The sequence below is a fragment of the Populus trichocarpa genome, chromosome 1 (genome assembly GCF_000002775.5).
Source record: "Populus trichocarpa isolate Nisqually-1 chromosome 1, P.trichocarpa_v4.1, whole genome shotgun sequence".
In the NCBI taxonomy this organism is placed as follows: Eukaryota; Viridiplantae; Streptophyta; class Magnoliopsida; order Malpighiales; family Salicaceae; genus Populus; species Populus trichocarpa.
This window is the reverse complement of record NC_037285.2, coordinates 2596555-2623740: the sequence shown is the minus strand read 5'-3', so window position 1 is coordinate 2623740 and position 27186 is coordinate 2596555. Positions and strand designations below refer to the sequence as shown.

Sequence of the window (27186 nt, the reverse complement as noted above, 5' to 3'; positions counted from 1 at the left end):
TTTGAATGGTTTTTGCTCTGATTCAACTTATTTTCTGCTGCATATTGAAGAGGTGTGCTCTGTATGCAATCTCCTTCTGAATTTTCAATTCATGTGTTATTACATCTTTGTTTAAGTGAGTATTGTGTACTTCAACTTCCATATTCTTATCTCCTTTAACCACATGAGAAATAAATAAAATGATGTAGGACAGAATAATATGAAGGTATATAGGGAACGTTTGGGAACGCGGCTGTGGCTGTGTTCCCAAAAAAATTTTAATTTCTTTTTTTTACTAAAATTTAATATGGTTTGTATGTTTTAGATCGTTTTGATGTGCTGATGTCAAAAATGATTTTTAAAAAATGAAAAAACATCATTGACATGCATTTTGATACGAAAAGTTATTTGAAAAGCACCCGCAACTACACTGCCAAACACGCAGGATTCCCTATAGAAATAGGAAAATTGAGAATGGAGAAAGAAACCTTATAGAAGAGGGTGAATCCCTGTAGAAGAGGCCCGAGTAATTGAAAGAAAACCCTATAGCAGAGAGTTCAAATAACCAGAAGAGGCATTCTCAGCTCTCAAATCTTAATTCATCATTAAAGTTGTCTCCATTCTACATAAGATATGGTGTTTATATAGATATCATTAAACCCTAGTGTCTTAAACTATATAGAAATAAAAAATCCTAATAAATATTATCTTTAATAATAAAAATAATAACAACAAATTCCTAAAAAATTAACTAAATAATAATAAAACTCTAAACTTAATAAATTACAAACAAGTTATATTATGTTATACTATATACTAAATAAACTGGGTCTGACTTACCTCCATTTTATATAATCATTAAAGGATGAATTTTATTTTTAATTTAACTTTTTAATATTTGATTAATTTGAAATTTAGCTTCATAATTTGTTGTGGTTTACTTTCTATGAGGTTATTGTAATCTCAAACAAATATCCTAATATTTAATTTGTATTTAATTTTGCAAATGGTTTGATTTTGTTACCTTATAATTAAGTAAAAAATAATTTTTAAAAACAAAGTTATTAAACTTAGTGTAGTCCATGACCTGAGTCACGAGTTTAACATGTTAAGTTGCGAAGCTTGGTTCAACTCGATATATCACTGTTTTAAAATTAAAAAAAATATCATCTTAATTATTTTTATGAGCCAAATCAAATTTTATTACTGACTATCCGAATTATTCTTAGATTTGTCAAGTTGATTTGGTCACAATGGGCAACTTCTATATAATTTAATTTTAAACCTAGCTAAACAATAATATGCGTCAATAGATTTCAAGGATACTTGTTGGGTTAGATTTAATAACAATGATAAATAATTCACTATTGCCTTAGCAATGTTTTTTTACATATAATTTTTGTTTTATATAACCGGCGACATAGTGCTGCTAAATCAATCAGTAAGTAAACAATATTGTTCCTATGCTGCGAGGACCTAATAATGCTTCAGCATAGTTTACCATTGATCAATGCTGCCTAAAGTTTTCTATTTGTAAACGTCAATTTTCTTGACTGGCAAAAATGGTCTCAGTTGCATTCTGCTTGGGGTTCTCAGTCACACCATTTCTATTTTGTCATGTCACAAGCTATAGGTTGCTCTTTTTCCGGCGATCCCTTTTATTATTCCAAGCATGTCTGTGAACGCCAACAATCGCCTAGTTCACTAATAAAGACTTCTAATCCTTGCTTTATGCTTGAATTGGAGTGATCAAATCCTCTACGAGGTTGTTCGTAAATTCTAAACCCAGCAGGCTCATCTAGTGTTATTAAACTCGGTTGGGCTAAACATGTCACCTTAGTGACTCGTAGATCCGAGAACTAAACCAAATCAGGTTTTACCTAATGAATAATATTTTAATGGCCTGTATCAACCTGTCCAACAGCATTTTCTTCTTGGTCTGGTCAAAGGCGTGCCATTCGTGCTGGGACTAAATCATGCAGGGACTAAAAGATGCATGTGAAAACACATTACAAGATGTAAAACTTAAAAACGTAATCCAACAAAAAACAGTTACTGTCATATTACAAATTAATAACATGTAACAAGACAATCAACATGCATGGATTATCACAAGAAGCTGAAACCATTGGACAAAGTACCTAGCTAACCATCTCTCTATGAAGTGCGGCACCTCGACCTTAAGATGATCCACCGCAGTGCTTGATCTTCTTGAGGAAATGGCTAATATTGGAGGTGATGGTGAAAGTTTATTGGGGGTGATGGTGGAAGTCATAGGCTCATGTCACCCATGCTACTGGTCGACATGCTGTCCGCAGCAAAGCTAGTAGACAAGGTTTCGGCGGTAGAACTTGTATCGCAATAATCTTGTGATTCATAGGAGTAGCCTGCACTGCTTGGTGAATCTGATTTTGCAGGGATTATCTCTCCAAGACTGCAGGTTGAGTTGCTTTCTATTATGTAGTTTAGGGCATAAACCACCTGTCATGTTGTTGAACGTCAAATGAGAACATTAAAACCCAGCACCAGAGTGAGAGAGAGGGGGGGGGGGGGGGGGGGGGGATTGGGATTGTGTTGTTCTGCCATGGAGGCCTTAACCAACTGAAGTAGCTAATATGAAGCTGGGCCCAGTCATGGCAAATAAGGTAGCATATAACATACAAAATTTCAACGGGTAATGATATAAAACCATTTCTTAAGGCCTCATTCAATAGTTTAAGCTTAGGTTTGGTGGTTGTTAGTGATTATCTCAAAACCTTTTTGACTAACCAGTCGGGTGTATAATGTAAAAGCTTTACCACATAGCTTAAGGACAAGCCCGTGTCGTGATTGATCACAAAAGTCTGCCAATGCTTGTGCTTGGAGACTTAAAGATGAATTTGAAATGCCTGCCTAGTCACATTTTCATGTCTTTAAACTTATGATGAACTGTGGGATCTTTGTCCCATGATATGAAACATTGCTGTTCCAGATTACCGAGTAAGAAAAGTTACCTTATTCATAGTTAATCGCTTCTGAGGATCCTTGCTGAGGCATTTTTCTGCTACTCGAACCATCCAAAAGAGTTGGTGGACATCGTGGGACTCTAAGATCCTCTCGTCAATTAAATCTGGGTAGTTTCTTTCTTTCAGCAGTGGCCTTGCCTGTAAGCAAAAATGAACTGATATGAGTAAGCCTTGAAAGGTATAAGAGCAACTAATAGAAGGCCCTTATGTTTCCAGTTTTCATGCTTGTGAGTGTGAGTGATGGAAGAATAACAGACGGATGCAATGCCTTCAGTCGATAGAGCATTGAGGCTATTTACCCATCCTACAAGACTTTTTCCTGCTAGTTTCTTGTCTGTAATCTGTAGTCCTGTGATCAGCTGCAATAGCACCACCCCGAAAGAATAAACATCGGTCTTGGTTGACACTTTCCCACTTTCTGCATATTCTGGTGCCAAGTATCCAAGAGTTCCAACAACTCTTGTCTCCCAGGACTGCTCTGAATCTTCATATTGAGTTCTTGCAAGACCGAAATCTCCAAGCTAATTCAAGGAAAATGTTAGATGAAGTCTGATGTGGTGAGTTTCTTTGATTATTCATTAAGATTGATTAGTTCTTGCATATGATCTGATATTGCTGGGCCATTTCTTATGGCAAGTTAAACAATGGCTTAAACATTTCCAGCAAAGACTACTAGACTGATCAGATATTTACTTAATGATTTAATCGTTCTAGAAGCACAAAAGAAATAGGTTTCAAAATTTGAGACAGTTTCTTAATATAAGTTCTCCGGCAGCATGATGGTCAGATCAATGATCAATCGGCCTATCAGCCAGCTTGGTTTGGTCTCCCTTCTGTAACGACTTCAGTAGATCAATGCATGGATGGTAAGAACGCATCAATTTAGAATTGCAAGGTCTTATAATATTACCAGTGCTTCGTGATCATGGGTTATGAGAATGTTGTTTGGCCTCATATCTCTGTGGATAATATTGTTCTCGTGCAGATATTTTAGCCCTCTAGCAGCTCCCAAAGCTATCTTCATCCTCTTCTCCCAAGTGAGAGGCTTGCGTGCATGTTCTGCATCAATTTAGCAAACATCACTATGTATTAGGCTTCATTCTCTATTATTTGCATTATCGCGAATATCCAATGTATCCATAGTATTTCAAAGGATAAGAAAAATTAACTCCGGGGTCATTACATTCTTACTTGATAAATGTTGGTCCAGTGAACCATTGCACACATATTCATAAACAAGCAACCTGTCACTTCCTTTAGAACATGACCCTAACAACACCACCAAATTCTCATGTCGGACTTTGCTGAGGACTTCAACTTCAGACTTGAATTCCTTCTCTCCTTGGAAACTTGCACCATTGTGTTGCTTTACGGCAATTGCCAGCCCATCCAGGTCGCCTCTGTAGACAGAGCCAAAACCACCTTCCGATAGGAATTTTGTTTGGGAAGATCCTTCTGTTGCAGCATGGATCTCTGCATAGCTGAAGTCTCTCTTCCATCCTATCTTTGGCCGTCTATTCTTGCAAACTGAGCAAATGGAATTTCTGAATACCTCATCCTTAGGACTCCCTCCCATCCAATCATCTATGTTGTTTTGTTCATTTGGGATCACTGCCTCCTTTTCCCTCTGCTCAAACTCAGTACTTGCAGCGAGGGATTGTTTACCTGATGTGTCTTGTTCTGTGCTGGTAGTGTTTTTTTCTTCCTCTTGAAAATTCATGTAGGCTTGCTTTGCAGTTTTAAATGTAGAACTTGAAGTACATTGCTCATGATAACCAGTAGTTGAGGTTGAAGATGAAGCTGATATCAGAGAAGAAATATGATAATAACTATCTGGAGGAGCAGATGAATAGACATAATGCAAAACCTTACACTCTTTGAAAAAAGCCATAGCTAGTCAAGTTTGTAAGAGTCCATAGATTCTAGGAGAATGTCAAGTAGGCATTTCATTAAAAATTGCTTGAATTGCAAACCATTGAGCTGGTGTTACCATTACCTTTCCCTATGACATTGGATCAAGAATAATATAGCCATACACGTAATTGGACTAAGAATATTGTCTACCTCAATGCAGGTTTCTTACGCAAAAGCAGATGAAAGCTCATTTATCAAAATCTTGATAATATTGAGAGATGGCAATGAAATAATTACCGCGGCCAGACCTTTTGCGCTTTGGGCTCCCTGGTATCATTTCATCATATGGTACCTTTTCTTCCTCTTGTTCATCCTTTTCTACTCCTTTGCCTTTGTCTTTTTCATCTACTTTTATTTTGTCTTCACTTTTGCTCTTAACTTTTGTTTCTGAAGTCACTTTTGTGCTCTTTGGACCTCTTAGTTGTTCAATGGTGTTGTTATGCTTCATCCTTGATATCCCACATGGAAGATTTTCCATGAAGTAGTTCTTGTCTCTCTTCATTTGCCTACAGAATATAGTGCATAGCAAAATGAATTAGAAGCCCTGGCAAATGAAAATAATCAGTATGGCTTCTAAGCATAAAAGAATCATGCATGCATTGAGGCATTCACTATGATGGATGTGCTCTTCCATTTGATCAAAAGCACAACACTCCACAGGATTAGCAACTTGAAATTATGACTCACCTGTCAAGGACCACCCATGTGGCCCTGAAATTTTTAGCAGCTTTTAGAGCAAGCTCCTTTGGATTAGGTCCAGCACGCACTTCTACATGGAACTCAATCTGCCGACGAAAAAGATCCCATCAGTTGTACGAGCAACAAAGGTGAAATATTAGAACTGGTCCTGTAATGAGCTTTATCATAGGATTTCAGAACACCATCGAATCTTGAAGTAATTCAAATTATTCTCGAGTTGCCAATAGGCTCTCTAATTTGATAACATTTTACATGGAATAGAAGAGTTTGATATTGGAGCATCAGGTGGAGAAAGATTTTTAGAGTTGCTAAAGATCAAAACAACCAAAATCTGAAAACTGTTATATATTGTCAACTCTTCATTTCTATGGATCACTTACTTCTCCTTCCCTCAGTAAATCATACTGAAGCTAAAACTCTCATAATACCAGGAAAATAACTTGCCTTACGACTAAGAAACAGGAAAAGCAAATAGAAAACAAGTACCTGTTCCTTTTCACATTGCTTAGCGATTTCTATAACTTCCACATTGTTAATGCACTCTTCTTTCCTTTTGGAAACTTCTTCTGCAATGAATTTTGGGTTTACCCCAAACATTGATCTTGATTCCACCTTGAACCTGTATCCCACTGGATAACGAAAGTTACAGAAGAAAAGGAAAGGGAAGATTAATTAGCAAAGTGAATTATACAAGTGCTGGTGTGCAGCTTCTAGGATTAGTACAAGCAAAATGTAAGGGCACATTTATATCTGAGGATGCTTCAAGGAACCCGTTTAGGAATGAAAAGAAAAGGCACAAATTCTTACACAGGGTTTCACTTTCAGTGAAAGATAAATTATTAACCTGGTGAAAAGCTCCAAAGAGTATAATTGCATCTCCTAGATTAAGTGAAAATCCATGAAGGACCCATCTGATTGCAATCAGATTAATCTCCCGCGTTGCATCTTGGATCACCACTACTCTCTGAACATCTCCAGACATAATTTATCTTGCTGGATAGCTTACTTGGACATTCAGTCAGATAATCGTCCCTTACTCCCTTAACAGCATAACAAAAATATGCTTTATAGCAGCGGCTATTTGGTAATTCTGTAGACTTTTCTCCCTGATAAAATGGCTGATTCGTAAAAAAAACCTGTACAAATACGTGCAACGGAACACAATCTGTGCTAAACTATCTTAGTTTACTTAGATTTTGCTTCTTTAGTACTGTGCTAATCAATCCATGTTGGTCCTGTGATGCTGTTCTATGTACTGAATGAGTTGAAATACTTGATTCAAGTTTTGAGCATTATTTATTCTCTTAAGAGTGCGGAAAGTGGAAACACAATCTGGCCAGTAAAGGCCAGGGACCACGCCAGCAGCAGGAGTATTATTTTCTGCCGCAGCTGCATGTGATGATCTAATTGACAAAAACCACAGAAACAAATCACAGTTTGGAGATTTTATAAAATGAAAACTTGAGATGGAATCTACTATCAAATACAGTCAAAGGAAACGAAATGGAATTGTAAGAAAATGATGGACAAACAACTAGAACTTGCAGTAACCAGATGTTTGTCACTGATGCTGTGTTGGGCTATTTCCAGAACTCAAACACACACAATTTACGTGGTTCGGCAACTTGCCTACTCCACGGAGCTACTGGTTTGTATTAATGAAGCTTACAAACAATACAAACAAAGAGGAGGAGAATCTTCTCAACTCAACTCTACACTCAAGCTCTCTCTACTCTTCTCTGTTCTCTCTTCTCTCTGTGTTTTCACTCTCTGCAACTCGTCGGTTCTTCTTCTCTGTGTTCTCTCGATACACATGCAAAAAACTTCACAGGGGGGCACATTAATATACAATTAATGGGAGTGAGGGGGAGTCCTCCACCATGTGCTAAGTGGGAGATTAGGTAATCCCACTTGCACATGGTGGGGCTTGCTTGTCTCCAATAATTAACAATCTCCCACTTGGAGACAAACAATGAAATTATCTTTTATCCTTGAAGGCCAACTGAAGTTTTGCACAACTTCAGTTTATCAAGTGTAACTCCTTTGGTTAACATGTCAGCTGGATTCTTGCTTCCACAGACATTTTCTAGCATTAGTTGCTCGTCATCCAGCAGTTGTCGGATGAAGTGATATTTGATCTGAATATGCTTCGTCCTGGAGTGAAATGCTGGATTCTTGGCAAGGAAGATTGCACTCTGACTGTCGCTATACAAAGTACCTTTTCCATTCAACTTGCCCAATTCCTTCAGGAAACTCTGCAACCATACTATCTCTTTTGCAGATTCTGAGACTGCAACATATTCAGCTTCTGTTGTTGAAAGAGCAACGATCTTTTGCAAGGTAGAACTCCAGGAAACAGCAGTACCTCCTAGAGTATAAACATATCCTGTAGTGCTCTTTCTGCTATCAACATCTCCTGCTAGATCAGCATCTACAAAACCTTCAAGTTTCAAACCACCAGCTGTGAAACTGAGACAAGTTTCTGAGGAACCTTTTAAGTACCTCATGATCCATTTCACCGCCTCCCAATGCTGCTTTCCAGGATTGCTCATATATCGGCTTACAACTCCCACTGCATGGGCAATGTCTGGTCTGGTACAGACCATAGCATACATCAAAGAGCCGATAGCTGAGGCGTATGGAATCTTATCCATGTATCCACATTCTAGCTCAGTTTGTGGTGACTGGTCTTTGCTGAGCTTGAAATGATTCCCCAGAGGTGTACTTACTGGTTTAGCATTATTCATACTAAACCTGCTGAGAACCTTCTTGACATACTCTGTTTGTGAGAGCTTTAGTATGCCTTTGTCTTTATCTCTGATGATTCTCATGCCAAGTATTTGTTTAGCAGCTCCCAGATCCTTCATTTCAAACTGTTTTGACAATTGTTGTTTCAGCTTGTCAATCTCCTCAATGCTGGATCCTGCAATCAACATATCATCCACATATAATAGTAGAATGATGTAGGAGTTGTCAAAATGTTTGACATAGCAACAATGATCAGCCTGGCATCTTGTGTATCCCGAACTACACATGAAGTTGTCAAACTTCCTGTACCACTGTCTTGGAGCTTGCTTCAAGCCGTATAAGCTTTTCTTTAGCTTGCAGACTTGTTTCTCCTTTCCTTGTATTTCAAACCCCTCTGGTTGTTGCATGTAAATGTCTTCCTCCAATTCTCCATGAAGAAAGGCTGTTTTTACATCTAATTGTTCAAGATGTAAATTCTCTGCTGCTACTATCCCCAGAACAACTCTAATTGTTGTGAGCTTCACAACTGGAGAAAATATCTCAGAGTAGTCAATGCCTTTCTTTTGTTGAAACCCTTTGACAACAAGTCTTGCCTTGAACCGTTTACTTCCGTCATGCTCAGTCTTCACTCTGTAAACCCACTTGTTTTGTAAAGCCTTCTTTCCTTCAGGCAGTGTGGTTAGCTCCCAAGTCTTGTTCTTCAGCAACGAACTCATCTCATCCTTCATGGCTAACTCCCACTTGCTTGAGTTTCCATCTTGTAAGGATTCTTCATAAGTTAGCGGTTCACCACCATCTGTCAACAAAATGTAATTCAGTAAAAGTGTGAACCGTTGCGGGGGCTTTATCGTCCTCGAAGACCTGCGAACAACTGGTTCAATTGGCTCCGCATCTTCTTGTGTAGTAGCGGGTACAGATATGCTTGAGTCTTCTTGTAAAGGCTCTTGATTGTTGTTCTGCTCAGTAACATCGGGAAGGCCTTCTAATCTTATGAATTCAGATCCTTGTGGACTTGTATCTGAATCAGCATTATCTGTTTCTGCACTTGATCTGTCTTTGTACAGAACTTTCTCATTGAAGATCACGTTCCTGCTTCTGATAATCTTTCTATTCTGATCATCCCAGAACCGAAAGCCAAATTCTTCATCTCCATAGCCGATGAAGAAACATTTCTTGGATTTGGCATCCAACTTGTTGCGAGCATCAGAATCTATATGAATATAGGAAACACACCCAAAGACCTTTAAATGAGAGAGTTGTACCTCTTTTCCTCTCCATACTTCCTCGGGCAGTCTGAACTCCAAAGGAACTGATGGTCCACGGTTGATCAAGTAAACTGCGGTATGAACTGCGTTGGCCCAGAATGTTTGAGGTAACCCTGAATGCAACCTCATGCTTCTAGCTCGTTCATTGATGGTCCTGTTCATCCGTTCAGCAACGCCATTCTGTTGCGGTGTGCCTGGAACGGTCTTTTCCATTCTGATACCATTGACAGCACAATACTCCTTGAAACCTCCATCAATGTATTCTCCTCCATTATCAGATCTTAAGCATTTCAACTTTAGACCTGATTCAGTCTCAACCATAGCCTTCCATTTCTTGAATGTTTCAAACACATCAGATTTATTTTTCAGAAAGTAAACCCATACCTTCCTGCTGAAATCATCAATGAAAGTCACATAATATCGAGAACCTCCAAGAGATGCTACTGGAGACGGTCCCCATAAATCTGTGTGTACCAGTTTTAGCTTTCTTGGTCTTAAGGTCCTGCCAACCTTTAAGAAACTGAGCTTCTTCTGTTTTCCAAGAACACAGCTTTCACAAATGTCTAGATCAACATTTTTAAGCTCTGGCAGCTTTCCCTTCGATTGAAGTACCTTCATCCCCTTTTGACTCATATGGCCGAGTCTACAGTGCCATAGATGTGCTTGATTTTCTGCTTCAGTAGAGGCAATAATGTCTGCAAATCTTGTGGTCATATACAGGGTGCCGGTTTTCTTTCCACGAGCCAAAACCATTGCTCCCTTTGAAACCTTCCACATACCTCCAGAAAAAAGGATTGAATGACCACTATCATCAAGTTGTCCGACCGAGATCAGCTTCTTCTTTAGATCAGGAACATGCCTTACATTTTGCAAGTTCCATATAGATCCATTCATTGTCTTGATTTGTACATCTCCTATACCCACAATATCCAATGGTTGTCCATCGGCCAGATAGACTACACCGTGATCTCCAGCAATATAGTTTTGCATCATTTCATGGTGTGGTGTACAGTGAAATGAAGCACCAGAATCAAGAACCCAATCATCAACAGGACTATGCACAGCAAGAATCAAAGCATCTTGTACCTCGTCTGTAGTGGCGTTTGCAGAATCTGCTTCAGGTCTTTTCGGTTTTGTGCAACTCCTCATGAAATGACCAGGTTTGCCACAATTCCAACATTCAACCTGTTTTCTGGGTCCGAACTTGCTTTTACTTCTGTATCTTGATTTGGATCTGCCTCTGGATAAGCCTCTATCCTGTCTCCTCCCTCGAGTGTTAATGTTGAGAGCTGATCCTGAACTTGAACTTTCACCTGAGTCTTTCCTTCGCACTTCTTCAGCTAAAATCAAGTCTCGGATGTCATCATATTTCAGCTTGGATTTTCCAACTGAATTGCTCACTGCTGTCCTCATACCTTCCCAACTGCTTGGAAGTGAAGCTAGCAAAATGAGTGCACGGATCTCATCATCAAACTCAATCTCAACAGATGATAATTGATTTGTGATGGTATTGAAGTTGTTGAGGTGTTGCGTAACGGAAGTGTTTTCGACCATCTTCAAGTTAAACAACTTTTTCATCAGGTGCACTTTATTATTTGCTGATGGCTTCTCATACATCCCAGACAAGGCTTCCATCAATCTTGCAGTGGATCTTTCTTTCGTAACATTGTGAGCAACTCTTCTTGATAAGGATAACCGGACAATGCCCAGAACTTGTCTATCAAGAAGTAACCAATCTTCTTCTTGCATATTTTCTGGTTTGCTCCCCAACAAGGGAAGATGAAGTTTCTTCCCATATATATAATCTTCAATTTGCATTTTCCAGTATCCAAAATCTGTCCCGTCAAATTTTTCAATTCCAGCTGCTTTTATTTCATCTGCCATTTTTACTACTTCTCCGATTCGAATTTCCCAAATCTGACCTTACAGATGTGTCCGGAACGGCCGAAAACCTTGGAAATGACACTGAGATCACTCCAATCGGACTTCGGATGGCTCAGATTTTAGCAATCAACGTTTTGGATTAACGGACGGTGCAGATGCAGCCGCGTGTCAGCCAGAGTACCGCCTGCGTCGCACCGGATCAAAAACTCAGTAGCGGTTCTGATGAAACCACGTGTCAACTGATTGATCAAAACCCCTCAACGGTGATGATGTAGCCACGTGTCAGAATATTAGCTTCTGCGACACATCGGAACAAAACTCGGTCGGATGACGTGGCAGGTGACGTGGCAATTGACGCGGACGTTGACCGTACGGATGTGCTGACGTGGCGGGTCAGCCCGACCCGTTTTGCAGAAGCCGGGCGAAGATGGAGCGTGGCGCGCGTACGGCGCGTTTGTGCGCGTGGGCAGTCTGGACGTCGGAGCGTGGGGGCGCGTGCGGGCATGCAGGACGTCGGTTCTTCGCCGGGTTTTCAACAGTGGATTCGTCCGGTTGTCCTCTACACGATGGTATGTTCAAAAACACGTTTGGAGAACTTTGATTTTTGAGTTTGGATCAAATACCCTCTTTGTCAAGAACAAGCTCTGATACCAGTTGTTGAGCTATTTCCAGAACTCAAACACACACAATTTACGTGGTTCGGCAACTTGCCTACTCCACGGAGCTACTGGTTTGTATTAATGAAGCTTACAAACAATACAAACAAAGAGGAGGAGAATCTTCTCAACTCAACTCTACACTCAAGCTCTCTCTACTCTTCTCTGTTCTCTCTTCTCTCTGTGTTTTCACTCTCTGCAACTCGTCGGTTCTTCTTCTCTGTGTTCTCTCGATACACATGCAAAAAACTTCACGGGGGGGCACATTAATATACAATTAATGGGAGTGAGGGGGAGTCCTCCACCATGTGCTAAGTGGGAGATTAGGTAATCCCACTTGCACATGGTGGGGCTTGCTTGTCTCCAATAATTAACATGCTGCACCTGAACCAACAAGTTAAAAGTAAGACTCTAGAGGAAAGGAAAGGGTGGGTGGTGACTCCAAGCAAGCCCCTTTATAGTTACTTTGGACACACTCCGATATCGAAATACAGGTCTGGAAGTTTATTGTTTTGATCTTGATCCCTATGTTTGGCCCTTTGGCCTCAAGCCAGGAAAATGCTGCAATTTTGGCAATCACAAAGCTCGTTCTCGAAGATATCAGCCCTTCAGGGAAAATAATTTGTTTACTATTTTCTTTGTAGATTTAGCTGATAGGGACATTGCAATGGACAAGCCAGACTTGCTAATGGAAAATTAAAGTACAGCTATTGTAAAGCTGTTGCAGAAGTCTTAACCTTGTTGGCTGTCCATAGTAATTGTCTTACCGATATCAAGGAGATGGAAGTGCCTACATGTTTGATATTGTAATCAGATTCGTGCACAAATAACCATTTGTACTCGTTATGTCTGGAATCTGCAATGACAGGAGTTTTCTCTCCACACTCTGCAGTAAAATATTTAGCTAAGTGAAAGGAGCTCATGTTATTCATCTAGTACACTGAGAGTCTTACTGCTATTTGTTCGTTAGAGCAAACAAGTCAGGTTCATGCTTTCCTTTTTTTTCCTGTGAAGTTTGCTGGTTTATTAGGGTTGAGTTTTCTGCGTTAACTTAGAAACATGGGCACAGGGTTACCTCTAAAAAATTCAACAACTAGGGTTTATTCGAGTCAGCTTTCGCACACCATGATTGATTCCCTCCGGATGCATTCATGAGAAATTCCTATCACACAACCTACCCTTGGATCCAAATGCAGGGAACAAATCCACTTACTAATTCGTCCAGCTGTCCTGACACAGACACCTACGGCAGACAACAGACAAGCTTTATTCTGTTTGATCAACCCTCTGCACGTAGGAATGAAAATCCAACTGATATTCATAAGCATACAGTAAGACATCTGGGAACCATTGATTTGGTGTATACATAGGATTCTCCGCATCCTTGTGACCTTTTCAACTATTACTAGTTTTATAGTTCAAGTTTTGGTCTTACTGTTTTGCAGCCTCAGTTTCCTCATGTTTAGTTTTTGCTTACTGGGGATTCCTAAATGTGTCTTAACTGAATAAATATCCTTCGATTTCGTTATCTTGGAGGACCATCCTTTTGGGATCTTGCTATGTTCCCATGTTATATTGAACTGAGAATTCATCAACTATCCAATCAAGGGATGTTTCTTCGTTTTACTGTCAACCATAAGATTGAATATTGAGGTGAGATTTGCAGCATCTTTGTGATATGCTGGAAATAATGGATCGGAAAAGGCATTTGTACCCTTTGATGAGCAGTTAAGGGTATAAACATTTGAAGGTTATTTTGGATATTTTTGTATGTTTTGATAAATATAAATAGAAAAAAAAGGAGAGAAATAAAAAAAAGAAAAAGATTAGTTAGAGAGAGAGAGAGAGAGAGGAGGGAGAAGAAAGGAAAGATGAGGTAAAAGTTAGAAATAAGGTTTATAAGTAAGATCTTGATGTTTTTATGATTGAATATGTTGGTTAGGTTTGATTTTAGAGTTTGGATGATTTAAAATGTTTAATTGATGTTTTAGAGTGTTAGTTTGATTTAAATTGTTTGATAGGAGGTCTGAAATTATAGATTTTTAAAGAACATGTCATTATTTTAGAATTTACAGTTTGAGAAATTGACAGATAAGAATTATAAAATTATGATCAACCGGTTGATTGGTTGACCTGATGATCCTGGTCGACCGGTTGATCAATTTCAATTGATGGGTTTGCTTGATGAATTCGGTTGACTGGTTGGTCAATTTCAGTTGATCAATTAATCAAGCAGTAGTGGTTCTTTTAAGTTCGATCAGTTTGAAATATATTTGAGATCGATTGGGTGAATTTATATTGGTTTCATAGGAGTTTTTTTTTATTTGATATAAATTCTGCTGACATTTCTCCTAGCAATAATCAGTAGTTTTCAATTTTATATTTGTTTGTTTTTTATTTTATTTTGTGTAATTAATTTTAATATGCATGTAATATAAATGTAGTATATCCGGTTATTTCTTGAATATTTATATATATTATTTTATTTCTCAAGTACTCCTTCATTCTTCGATCTCCACTCACATTCTCTACTTGATATGATATTTATTTGCATTTCTATAACATAAAGCAACTCTGCCTCACGAAGAACCTGTTTCAAGCATTTCCCCCAACATCTTAAAGCTACAATGAATAGCTCTAAGTATCAGGTAAAAAAAAACATAAATGGTAGCTTGCCTGTAAACTTTATTTTGCGAAAACAAATCAAAATTGGATGGTAATGTGTTCGGGCTGTATTCAAAATGCTTTTCATAGAGCATAAAGCATCATTCTGATGTTTTTTTTCCCAACCCAAACACGCTTGTGTATAAATACCTGTGCTGTGCTACCAGGCACCTAGATAAAAATCCAAGCGAACCTATCCTTTCTATCCTATTGAAATGACATTGTCCAAGAGAATTTTGGCTTACTGACCAGTGGCTATCATTATGATTGCACAGCCAAGGCTTTCAACCCAGCCAGGCAATGACCCTATAAAACTCCACCAGGTAAATTCTAAAAACTAGTATTGCTCTTCTAATTTTTAATACAGATGTTCTTGTGCTCCCGAAACAGTGTCATGTAACTAAAATTCTGTAAAATAAGGCAGGATCTTAAAATAAGCACGTGATGTATTGCTCTAAACATGAAGCAGATTCAACTAAAAATCAATACACAAAAATAATTTCCATCTAATGGCTCTCTGAAAATGTTAAATGAAACCTGTGCGGCATGATGGGCTAAAGCCAGATGGTCAAAACCAGGGAAAAAAATTGCTCTCGTCACATGCAGCTTCACTGCTTCTTATCTAGGGAGAGAAAGAATGGGATCTTAAAGGGATAAGGTTAAGACATCCTCAAGCACATCTGCAATTGTTTTTCAACCTCAAAGCCACACACCCAACAACAAACTAAGCCGTACTTTTCTTGTTTCTAAAGTTCTCCTTCAGCAAAGCCAATTTTTTCCTGCACTGGTTTGCAGTTTTCCCAGGAACAGCAGCAGCAACCCGCTCCCAACGTTGAGAGATTTCTTTTGGGAAGGTTTTTAGAGCCTGAACCAAGGCTCTTTCTTGCACCGCAGACCACACGTCTTGGTCTGCACTCGAAGACACCCCATTTGCAGTAACCATGTCATCAGTTTTCTGCTTGTCTGTGTCTCTTGAAGACTCTTCTTCAGCAATCTTTGCAACACTACTTTCAGGTGCCTGCATCGCTGATGCTCCTTCTATTTCGTCTCTAGTTGTAAGCGGAGATGCAATGGATTGTGCAGGTTTCCTCTTTTCGAGAAAAGAATCAAAAGCTTTAGCTGTATCAGGCTTCTGAAGTAGGACAGTTTTAGTTGCTTTCAGAATTTCTTCAACAGATCTTCCTGTACCAATGTACTCTGAAATAACCTCCCACCTCCGAGATGTTCCTTTAGGATATTTCTGAATTCCTTTCCTCAGAAGCTCAATTTCTTCTCGGCTCCAAGGTTTCTCCTTCTTTCCAGAGCTGCTTGATGGGGCTCTTCCATTGGAATTCAAAGAGCCATTCTGCTGTGAAATCTTTTTCTCACCCAGTTTACTGCTACTGGAATCATGATCACATCCACATGCATCTCTCAGCACTTTTGCTTGCTCTACCACTTCTTTACCTTCCATTCTGTCACATAAACTCCTAAGCTGCTCAATATCCAGTGACATACAAAGATTTTCCACATCATCCTCACCAAGATTGAGCAAACACTGAGGCAGAACAGGTGCTGAAAGAGTGCGAAGGCGACTCCGCTCTTTACGCAGAAGCTTCTTCTCTTTCTCCTTTAACTTCTTCTGCTGTAAAGCAGCTTCAGCAGCGCGTTTTCCCTCCTCTTCTTTCTGGCGTCTCTCCTCTTCAGCAGCCCTTGCAGCTTCTTCTTCTTGCAACCTTTTTGCCAAAAACTTAGCTTCCTTCCTTCTTTGCTTCTCAGCTTTCCCCTCCTCCTTTCTCCTCAATATTCTTGGGTCTCTTTTATAAGCACTGTCAACAAGAGTGCGTATCCGTGCATAGTCTTCCTTTCTAGCCTTTTCTGAAAGCTTTGCATTTTGCCTCTCCATCCATCTCTTATGGTCACGAGACTCAGCTTGCTCAAGATCAAATTCATCCGCATGAGGGAACTCTCTCCAGCTTTTAAAGCTGTACCAAAAATTATAAAAGCTATCTACTTCTTTTAAAGAAGTGTTCTCATCACCTAAAGATGGGATTGGTTGGTTAACTGACCACCGCCCATTCCTCATAAAAGCAGGACCAAAAACCTTGAAGAAGTCTTGAGGGGCACAGTCAGTTGGAATTTCATCATCAAACTCATCTGTGGAGTCGTATATTCTTCTCTTCACAGGATCAATCAAAGCTTCATACGCTTCTTGGATAGCTTTAAAGTGGCTCTCTATTTCATTCTTTTTTGCTTGTTTTGCTGCCTCAGTTTCCTCAGCAAGAAGAATAGCAGCCTGTTTGTCTGGGTGATACTTCAAAGCAACCTCACGATAACTTTTCCGTATCTGTTCTTCTGTGGCAAGATATCTCAAATGGCCTAAACCCAGCATGGCATAGTGATCCTGTTGCTTATCTCCAGATCCAGTTTTCTTTTTACCTTTGGTGCTATAGGATTCAGATGAAGGCATATACGATTGTTCTTTGTCTTTGGACACTTTCTGATCTTCACTCTTTGTGCCTTCCTCCTCCCAACCAAGGAGTTTTAAAGCAGCAGAGTGATAAGCATGCCCAGCTGGTTCATATTTTAAAGCTTTGATTGGAAGGCAGTTTGAAGAAACATGTACTGGCTGTCCGTCTACGAGCTCTTGTGAGTAAGAAATAAGCTGCAAACTAGTTTGGATGGCCATGGCTTTATAAAGGCTGCAGAAATAAAAACACGTACACTAATACTGATCTCCAAGATTCACCTCAGTTCAGTACCCTGTTCAGCAATTGTAACTATCTTCAAGCTGCACTGGAAAAAAGCTTCAGTTAGTAAAATGCATGCAGAAGAAAGTACATAGATTAATAGGTAGTGACAGCACATAAACTTTTAGCAGCAATTCAAGGCCTGTGCATTGGTCAGCAAGTAGTAGATTACAGGGACATTTAACACACAACATGCCAGTTGACAGGTATATGGAGTAGCATAAGTCCATAGAAAACAATAAAAAATACACTGTTGAAAGCCACTTTGCACACCCGAAAATGCTTTTTATCTGATGGAACAAAATTTGATAGCTCCAACACACATAAGATGCCCATAGAAAAATCGCAATTTCTGATGCCCAGCCACAAACATTAAGATAATTTGGGCACAGAGAGAGGTAGAATGAATCACGTTAGCAGTAAATAATCTAGCAATCACATCTCCAATAAACCAGAGGCCCAAGAACTAGCTCAGTCTATCCTTAATTTTAGATTTTACAGAACAATCTATGCACCCATACACTTTCCTATTGCACAACCATGTCACAGAGTAAACAGGCAAACTTTAATTTTCTATTGAAAATTGAAAATTTTGTAGAAATTAATAAGAATCATTGAAACACTAGAAAAAATAAGGGCAAGAATCAACAACATGCAACGATACCAAATTTGTGCAATGCAAGTTGGTACAACTTCTGAAGAACAATTACAGCCCTCATCAAACTCCTCCTCAAAAAAAATAATCACCCAACGACACTCATGGGTTCTTGGATTTATTCCAGGAAGCTCTCATAAGCTTTATATCCTTGTAAATAGCCTTCAATGAGTTCATCTTAAGATCAAAACACACAGCCCTACCGTTTACAAATCATTTCAGCCTACATTGAATTAAATAAAATTGATGACTAAATCAACCTCTTCTCAGAATCACTACCAACCTTAAACACAAAATCTAAGTTAATTAGTTAATCAAAATTAAGTTAACATCAGGGTAATCTGTAACTTCTCTAACGTTATTCAACACAAACAATCTTTTCTTTTAACCCTCAATATTAACTAGGTTCACGAATACAAATCATCAGGAAAAAAAACCCAAATTTTGTAATCAGTTCCCCTTTCAAAACCAAAAGAAAAAAACAGCTAAAATCAAACAAATATATATATATATATATATATATATATATATATATATATATAAAGAACGAGACTTTACATGAAATCAGACCAAATAAAAACGATCAATCAGATATAACCACAAAAATACTTCAATAACAAACAAGAAACATGAAAAGTGAGCAATTATAGTCAAAATATTAACCAAAAAAAAATATATAAAGCAGATAGTATTACCTGAGATTGAGGTGTTCGTTTATTTATTATAGAGAGAGCTCGAAAAAGAAGGCTCTTTTTTCGAGAGGGAGATGCTGTCGAAGAGACAGGTTTTCTTGTGATATTGTGAAAATGGAGAGGAATTAGGGTTTTCGAGAGAGCCGCGAAGCAGTGGCGATGGCGAAGACAGAGATGAGAGAAGGGACCAAATAGAGGAGCCCCTGTTGTTGGCTGCCGCTTTCTCTCATAAGCTCTCTCTTTTTTATTTGAGGGTAAAAAACTTCCATCCCATACTTATAGATTTATTGATACTCACTTCTATCCTTATAGTTTCTCATTTTACAATATTGCTCTTCTAACTTTAAAACAGTTTCAATTTAACCCTTGATTGTTAAATCACATGCTTTTTAAATTTGGTTATTGAGTTTTTTTTTTATTTTTATAATTTTTTTAATGACATATATGTGGACTTGAGAGGAAAAATGTAAGAAATGAATAGAATAAGATGTGAATTGTTAGTTAGTCAATACTAGAGGGTAAGGTTGGATTTTTTAAAAAAATTATAGAATTAATTTATAATAATAAAAGTGAAACATTGAAATTACACCCTTAATTAAATCTTGGTGTATTTATTTATTTGTAATAATTACTTTTTTTTTTCTTGGAAGCCATATTTATAACTAGTCTTTGATATTTATGAAATTAGTTGACTTGTCATATGTGGGAACTTTTTTTTTTTAGTTTTGAATAACTTGACAAGGACATAAGTTTAATTTCATGAAAATTTAATTTTTTTTATTTTAAATTAATATTTTTATATTTTCATATCATACTAATATAAATTTTCAAATTAAAAGCATTTTGAATCGCACGAGCAACTACTTCTTCCAAGAAAGCCATAAATTTGTTTTTAGTATGATGTTACCATCACTGGCTCATGTTAGACAATTCAATGTCGTTTTACGAGGGAGTGCTTTCAAGGAAGGCTCCTCGGTCAGCATTCTTCTTCTAGGTATAATCAGAGGCTTGAAAGTTGGGAAATCCATGATGTAGCAAATTTTGCCACATCCTTTGGAAGTTAGAAATCCTCTGAAAGAATGAAATCTGTTGATAAATCATTGAGAAATGGTGAAGAACACAACTAATACTTGTTTTTCTTGAGAAGACATGCAGATATGCTTTGATGTATTCAATTATCGTTTTTCTTAATTAATTGACGTTTGTAATGGTCTTGAATACACTCCTTTTAGAAGTTGCCACATGCAATCATCCTTTTATTGAAGAACTTACAGCAAATACAATTTACAACAGGTTAAATGCAGAATGTAGACAGAGTCTATGCAAAGCTAAATCCCCACAAGGAATAGATATCTGACGAAGAAAAAAAGGATTGCACCGTCAAGTCAGCTCTCGAACTTTTCCAAACCCGTGAAGTTGTAGCTTTGAAACCCTTCCTTGGGACAACAGAAAGTCGTTTGCTTAGTAGGTAGCAACTTATTTCCCATATCATCTGCACAGGTCTCCAGGCCACAAGCATTGCACAATACCTCCAAATCTGATTCCTAAAAGGACGATGCAGCATTTGTGTTTCAAAAAACGTTAATCATCCAAATAATAATGCAGTTAATTCCATGTAGTGGAAATTGTACCTTCATCTTCAAGAGCTTAGATAGGTGTACCAGAGGATATGGATGAAGCTTGTAGCCGGCATTATTTATATATGACAGGGACAATGCTCGAACCTTCACGGTATGGGGAAAAAAGATTGTGACAAGAACCAGAGATGATAAAAGGCAACTTTTTAATTCTACCAGAAATATAATGAATTTGCGAAGGAAGCAGAGAAATTGAAAACTTCAAGAAAGGGAATGAACAGAAGGGAAAAAGAGGAAAGGAAAGCTACACAAAGAATGCAAGAATACGAGAGCAGCAGATTTTCAGAAATTTGGGGAGTGGGGGGCAGGGGGTGGGGTGGCAAATTAGGCCAACACCAATGCAGTTGTCGAATCCATTTAAGATCCAAATTACCAGAATGCTTTTCTTTTGTTGTTGGTGATAAAATAAGAAAAACCAGAAGGCAATGCTAATAAAAAACTGATAGATATCATTACCTTGTTGATGTAACGTTCAAGAATACAGTACTGCAGATAAGATGCCTCGGCAGATATGGTAGAAAAGAAACGCATATAGTTGCCCATCTGATAAAACCTGTTAGAAACATAAGAAAAAAATTGTCCAAAACAACTTGAAGGAAAAAAGGAAGAAGAGAAAGACAGCATTCCACATGCTGAACAGTAACCAAATGGTGCAAAAATTTGATTATACCTTAGAACACTCCGGGCAAAACACATTTCTTTTGACCGGATAATTGGATGAAGCACAAAACGAAACCACAAAGAAAGTGACTCCCCCTTTTGATGAAAAATAGTTACAATTCACATATTTAGTACCCAGTTGAAGCTGCCTTTAAGAATGCAGAAAAAAATTAACCACACTGATGAAGTAGAGATCAACCATGGGTTGGGTGTTAGAATCAAGATGAAGCAGCACGTAAAGCGAACGAAACTCAGCCTCATTTCCATAAACAGTACCAGAATCTCGATTTGCATCATACAGATTATATAGAGATGTCAGAGCCTTTGTAAGCTGCTCCATGTTGAGGTAATGCACTGAAGAAATATCTGAACTGCTACGACAACGTTGAAGCTTGAGGTGAGATATAACATGAAATTTAACCTGTATAACAAAATTGTGTCCAAATATCACCTGCATGCCTTAAATTCCAAAGTTTCAAATATTTAGAGTTAATGAAATATATTACTATCCAGTCTCTTCAAAGATAATCCCAGCAGTATCCAGTAGACATAGTCCATTTGCTTATTTTGGTTGGCCATCTAGATGAACTCAGTGACACATCCACACAATTATCATCTAGGAACACGAAAAAAATTGCTACCTTTCTTCTCCTATAATGTCCCAAAATGATTATACAAGAGCAAATAATAGAAAAAGAACTAGCCTTTATCATTTACAGCTGCTATCACTTTATCAACAAACAGCATAACAAGCTATACTATTTTCTCACAAATGCCAAATGCTAGTAACTATTTCTCGATTCTTATGAGAAAAGTGATTCTAGTAACCCAATTCAGTATACATATATTGAACTTCATGAAAGAACAAGTCAATCACCCTATTGCACTGGCAGAAAAACTTACTGAGGAGATGGAGATTTAGAAGGGGGAGGTAATTGAAGGTTTTTGCCAAGGAACCGTACCATTTTCTCATACATGTAGATTGATTTATCATCAACAATATTCTGCATGCTAAGATCTTGTCTTATAGACCTTGTCCTATCAAAAATGAAGTCATGAACCACTTCAAAAGGATGGTCTGTTGAATCCAGCAAATTTAAGAGATAGGCCAAAGTGTCTTCTAATACTGGAAGCGGCCGCACATCAGATGCTTGCATGTGCTTGGCGGATATAGTTCTGCAAAACTAGTGAGGGAAGTCCAAAGTGATGAATTTTGAATCTTATAAATGTTTAATGCACTATGAAACACCTAATAACAACATGCAGGGGACTCAAAAACACCTAATAACAAAAATGAAGCATTCTAACATTACAGAGAAAATAAATGCATCTAACATTGTCCAAAGATGAAAAGAAAAGAGAGGTGGTAACAAATAAATTAGAAAGCTAAATGATTATGAAAGAAAAGAAAAGGAAAAGTGGATAACATACCAAAGAACCGTTAACAGTACAAAAAACATTCTATGAGTATCACGTGAAAGCTTCCAGTTACATAAATGAATCGAAAAGATACATAACACAAAAATTGGATGGAGATCATTACTAAGGCACTTATGATAATGATGATAACTGATCCAGTGACTTCATAATAGCAAACAATTGCAATGTAGAAGATGTCACGCAAAGTAGAAAATTCCTCTGTTTTTTTATATGTCGAATTTGTTACAAAAGTTAATGCATAATAATTTAGAATAACTTCATCTGTGCATAAAAAAAAAAAAAATCAAGGCCGCCTAAGAAATTAAAGTCTTTGTAAAATGTCCTAAAATATGATAGAGCTCACTCCCAATACATCACCCAATTTCAATTAGCAGGATTTCTGAAACCTATATAATTGATACCCTTATCAGACGAGCAATTCCGAAGTGGATTTAGATAACAGTTGCAAATGGAATTGCTAGTCTGGCAGAAGACTAATCTCTACAACTAATACACAATCGAGAGAGTGAGATTTCTGGCACAACTGATATGTGTCGAGTGTAATTGCTACTATTGTGTATAGCTTATGGTGTATTTAGAAAATGTAACACCTTCTTAAAGAAATGCCAAAAGGAAAGTACAGGAAAAAACTTGCACTGCCAGAGGAGGTTGTGATTCAGTTGGTTTCAGTTAAAAGAAAAGTGGACGGAGACAATAGTAGAAAGGCATTCTGGAAGCACATAATGGTGCACGCAGGGATGGGATGAAAATGTTCCCGACAAGCTTGAACCTAATGCTCTTTGAAACAGCCAAAATGCAGGAAGTTGGAGCAGTGCACTATGATCAATATATATTAGAGGAAAAAATGATAATGAGGTCAGCAGACATAATAGGTAACTTACCTTTTTGACTGCTAAGGCTTGAGATGTTTTCCTGGGATTTCCATGGAGCCTCTCAAACACAGCTAAATCTTGCAGTCGCTCTCGTTGGGACCTTTCACTCTCTATCATCACAGAGATGAATATATAAGTTAACAGATACATCAAGCAACAAATATGTTGTCTTTGGAAAATAAAAATAAAACCCATATACACTTCTGACACTAAAAACTGTCCCACCAAATAAATCAAAATAGCACGACTGCCGCTGCTTCATTAAAAAATCTCGTTTCTTTTTTGAAACTAAAGAGAAACTTCCAAAGCACTTGATCAAATGTATAGCTGAGTGGAGCAAACATTGAGTAAGGAAAATCCAAGACAGAAGGAATCATAACTAGATGCTTCCAAAAAACTCAACCTCAACGTGACTCAATTCATTCGTTCCAACACTAAACCAGATATCTAACTAAATAAAGCAAATCTGACAGGAGATATCTACTCAAGAAGATAAAATTAGATGTCCTCGGACAACAGAAAAGAATAGCACACTGATCACTCCCCATCAAGCATGATTTCTCGGCCTCTCACGTAGCTAGCTTCCTCTCATGTCTTTATAATAGCTTCTCGTCAAGATATAAAGGTTAAAAGGGAGAGCAAAAATGGATCAATTTGGCAACTCACTTGCCACAAAGACCTAATGTCACAAGTTCACCTGCAATGCAAGACTATCTCAATCTAACAAATAGTCCTTTATACATTGCTGCCATTAATCAAAACAAAGAATAGAAACAATTAAACCATCTAGGTGGTGCCCAGTGGTAAAAGCTTGGAACCAAGAGGTTTGCTCCCTTTGTGGTCTCAGGTTCGAGCCCTGTGGTTGCTCATATGATGGCCACTGGAGGCTTACATGGTCGTTAACTTCAGGGCCCGTGAGATTAATCGAAGTGCGCGCAAGCTGCCCGGACACCTATATTAAACTAAAAAAAAATAAAATAGAAACAAGTGCAAGACATACAAAGAGACCCGACTCCTCCATTTATGACTAATAAAAGAGAAATCCAGTACATGAGAAATTTCCCTGTTAAATTCTAACATACCCATTTCGACACCGAATCTGTACGGATTCCCTCCTCTCAAACATTCACCAATACACACAACAGCAGCTAGGACTGAATCAAAATTTTGCCTCCACGATATAAAGTGTGAACACTAAGCATCCAAAACCAGTCTGGAAAAATAACAAACACTAAAATTTGACTCAAAGACTTAACCATGTAAAAGTTGTGTTTTTTTTCTCTTTTACCTGGGCACATAAAAGGGCAAGTTCCAATTAGTCTTGGAAAATCTGAAGAATCCGCTTCCTTATCTTCTTCTGTTTTGATTTTTTCTTTCTGGTTATTGCTGCTACTCGTGTTTCCTCTTCTGGGTTTCAACTGGGGATCATCATGGGCATTACTTCTATTGTTAGTAGCATAATTAGTGGCACTGCTGGATTCATTAAAGTTTGAAACTTTGGTGTTTCTGATCCTTGTTGATTGAGACGAGGAAGAGAAAGAGGAATGGTTGCCACGTCCCTTACGATTTTGATGGCTTCTCTCCATGGTTCGTTCCCTAACTTCCCTTGATCTTCTTTCTGACTCCGTAGACAGAGACAGCCAATAATGCTGCTAATTTGGTTACTTGTGGTATGGTAGATTGTATGAAAGAAAGAGGACTTAATTAGAACTAAGTGAAACTCTCAAGGGCTACAACTGCTTTTGTTTAAGAAGATTGAAAGGAGCCCGGTGCTAAACTATCGAATCCAGCCCATTTGCTTCATCTTGTGGCCGACTCCACGGACAGAGACAGCCAAACCCACTTGGACAGAACAAAACCCTTGTTGGTCAGTGCTCTTCTCCTCGTCCTTCCAGGTGTCTCTCTCTCCATTTCTCACTAGATTTTGTCCAATCTCAAACGCCAATTGCTTTTTCAAGAAGCTTCTTTTTTGCTTCCATAATGGCCACTATTATACCAATGAGAAACTTGCTTTCTGTGCTTAAAAAACGTTTCTTGGTAACATCTTCTGTTACTCTTTCTCCTCCTACCTCTCCACTACCCACCAGTAGATCTTCGCCATCATTTACAGTTCAATTTCTCGTCAATTCATGTGGGCTTCCCTTAAAATCATCTCTTTCGGTTTCTAAGAAGTTCCAAATGGATGAAAAGAAACTCCAAATTTGTACTTGAGTTCTTGAAAGCTCACAACTTCAGCGACACCCTGATCACCCAACTGATCCAGAATCATCCCCGAATCCTCCAAAGCAGAGTAGAAAGCAATATCAAGCCGAAGTTCGACTTCTTCGTTAAACATGGGTTAGCGGGCCAACTTCTGCCTGAGCTTATTGTGTCAAAACCATTTATTTTGATAAAACCTTTAGATTCTCAAATTAAGCCATGTTTTGGGTTCTTGAAGTCATTTCTTGGTTGTACTGGGAAAATTGTCGTGGCTCTTAGCGTTCTCCATGGCTGTTGACGTATAATGTGAAAGGTATTATGCAACCAAATATTGATTTGTTGATAAAAGAGGGGGTAACTTTTGATAGGGTAGCAAAACTGATTATCTCACAACCAGGAGCCATACAGCAAAAGCATTCTAGGATGGTCTATACTGTGAATGCTCTTAAAAACTTGGGCATTGAACCAAATACTCCCATGTTTATGCATGCTCTTAGAGTGATGTTACAAACGAGCGACCCCACTCGGAAGAAGAAAGTTGGAGTGTTGAAGAGTTTGGGTTGGACTGAGGAGGAAATTTTAAAGGATTTTAAGCATGATCGCCTTATTTTGGGATGTTCAGAGGAGAAGATCAGGGATGTCATGGATTTTTTTGCGGGTACCTTGAGATTGAAACCTCAAACTGTTATTACGAACTCCTGGTTCCTTCATTACTCAATTGATAAAAGGCTCCGTCCAAGGTACAATGTTTTGAAGACTTTGAAGTCAAAGAACCCGATTGATGGGGACATCAGGATTGCGTGGCTGTTAACATCATTGAGTGAGAAGAAATTCTCGGAAAACTTTGTTACTAAGTATGCAGACAATGTCCCAGGTTTATTAGATTTTCTGCAATGTGGTTAGATGATTGTTTTGCAAACTGAGAGAGAGTATTTTAGTAGGTCATGAAGAACTTATATCAGAGGATAAATTCTGCTGGAGTATGTCTATAGCTTGGAAGAAAATGTAATACTGAGGAGCATTTTACGATTCAGTTATCTTTGGGAAGAATTTGAATGACCATTTATGCCTTTGATTTTGAAACAGGGTATCATCTGTCTATATAAAGTTTTTGGCCAAGTAGTACTGTTACTTAGTATATACAAAGTACAACTAGCTGAGTTGCTGACAAAATCATGAAGGTAGCCCGAGTGAGGGAGAGGGTTTAGAAGTGAATTTCAAACTCAGTGCTTACCATGAATGAATGAATGCATGTGCTTTGAATGGCTGTGCTGGAAACAAATTGTCAGCTACATGCCGAGAAGCTTATGATCATGTCTTTAGGTTAACTGAGGGATTTCATGTTAATATCATCATATGGATTTCGTGAGTGATGGAGAATATGATCATCTTTTTGTGTCCGGGCTGTGGGCCGGACTTGCATGCATTTTCTGTGCTTTTCCTTGTATCTCTGCTGTTTTTGGTTGGCTTATTTGCTGCTCGATGGGC

The 27186-nt window shown here is 38.2% G+C and overlaps 3 protein-coding genes and 1 pseudogene across 5 annotated transcripts; 1 reads left to right on the top strand and 3 right to left on the bottom strand.

The window, feature by feature from the left end:
• Positions 1-1996: 1996 nt before the first annotated feature.
• LOC7476809 (probable serine/threonine-protein kinase PBL5) lies at positions 1997-7357 on the bottom strand. The gene is made up of 8 exons (XM_052449521.1): positions 6084-7357; positions 5586-5683; positions 5136-5404; positions 4176-4784; positions 3895-4043; positions 3284-3505; positions 2973-3122; positions 1997-2460 (listed from the first exon to the last, which is right to left on the bottom strand). Exons 1-8 carry the CDS (start codon positions 6192-6194, stop codon positions 2251-2253), a joined length of 1818 nt encoding a protein of 605 aa, XP_052305481.1. The 5' UTR covers positions 6195-7357; the 3' UTR covers positions 1997-2250.
• Positions 7358-15242: 7885 nt separating this feature from the next.
• On the bottom strand, positions 15243-19147 carry LOC7455785 (uncharacterized). Of its 2 annotated transcripts, none has more exons than XM_024587168.2 (2): positions 18894-19147; positions 15243-17589 (listed from the first exon to the last, which is right to left on the bottom strand). In XM_024587168.2, exon 2 carries the CDS (start codon positions 17480-17482, stop codon positions 15539-15541), a length of 1944 nt encoding a protein of 647 aa, XP_024442936.2. In that variant the 5' UTR covers positions 17483-17589; positions 18894-19147; the 3' UTR covers positions 15243-15538. The 2 variants fall into 2 exon arrangements, with proteins under 2 accessions (XP_024442936.2, XP_002299170.3); XM_002299134.4 differs by having other exon boundaries at positions 15243-17584.
• Positions 19148-20048: 901 nt separating this feature from the next.
• LOC7455786 (SAC3 family protein C) lies at positions 20049-25180 on the bottom strand. 2 transcript variants are annotated; one of them, XM_024583860.2, is made up of 9 exons: positions 24788-25180; positions 23725-23826; positions 23509-23609; positions 22150-22371; positions 21387-21608; positions 21198-21283; positions 20984-21080; positions 20522-20614; positions 20049-20434 (listed from the first exon to the last, which is right to left on the bottom strand). In XM_024583860.2, exons 1-9 carry the CDS (start codon positions 25083-25085, stop codon positions 20276-20278), a joined length of 1380 nt encoding a protein of 459 aa, XP_024439628.1. In that variant the 5' UTR covers positions 25086-25180; the 3' UTR covers positions 20049-20275. The 2 variants fall into 2 exon arrangements, with proteins under 2 accessions (XP_024439628.1, XP_002299171.3); XM_002299135.4 differs by lacking the exon at positions 23725-23826 and having other exon boundaries at positions 24788-25175.
• A 132-nt stretch (positions 25181-25312) lies between these two features.
• On the top strand, positions 25313-26781 carry LOC7455787 (uncharacterized; annotated as a pseudogene).
• Positions 26782-27186: the final 405 nt, after the last annotated feature.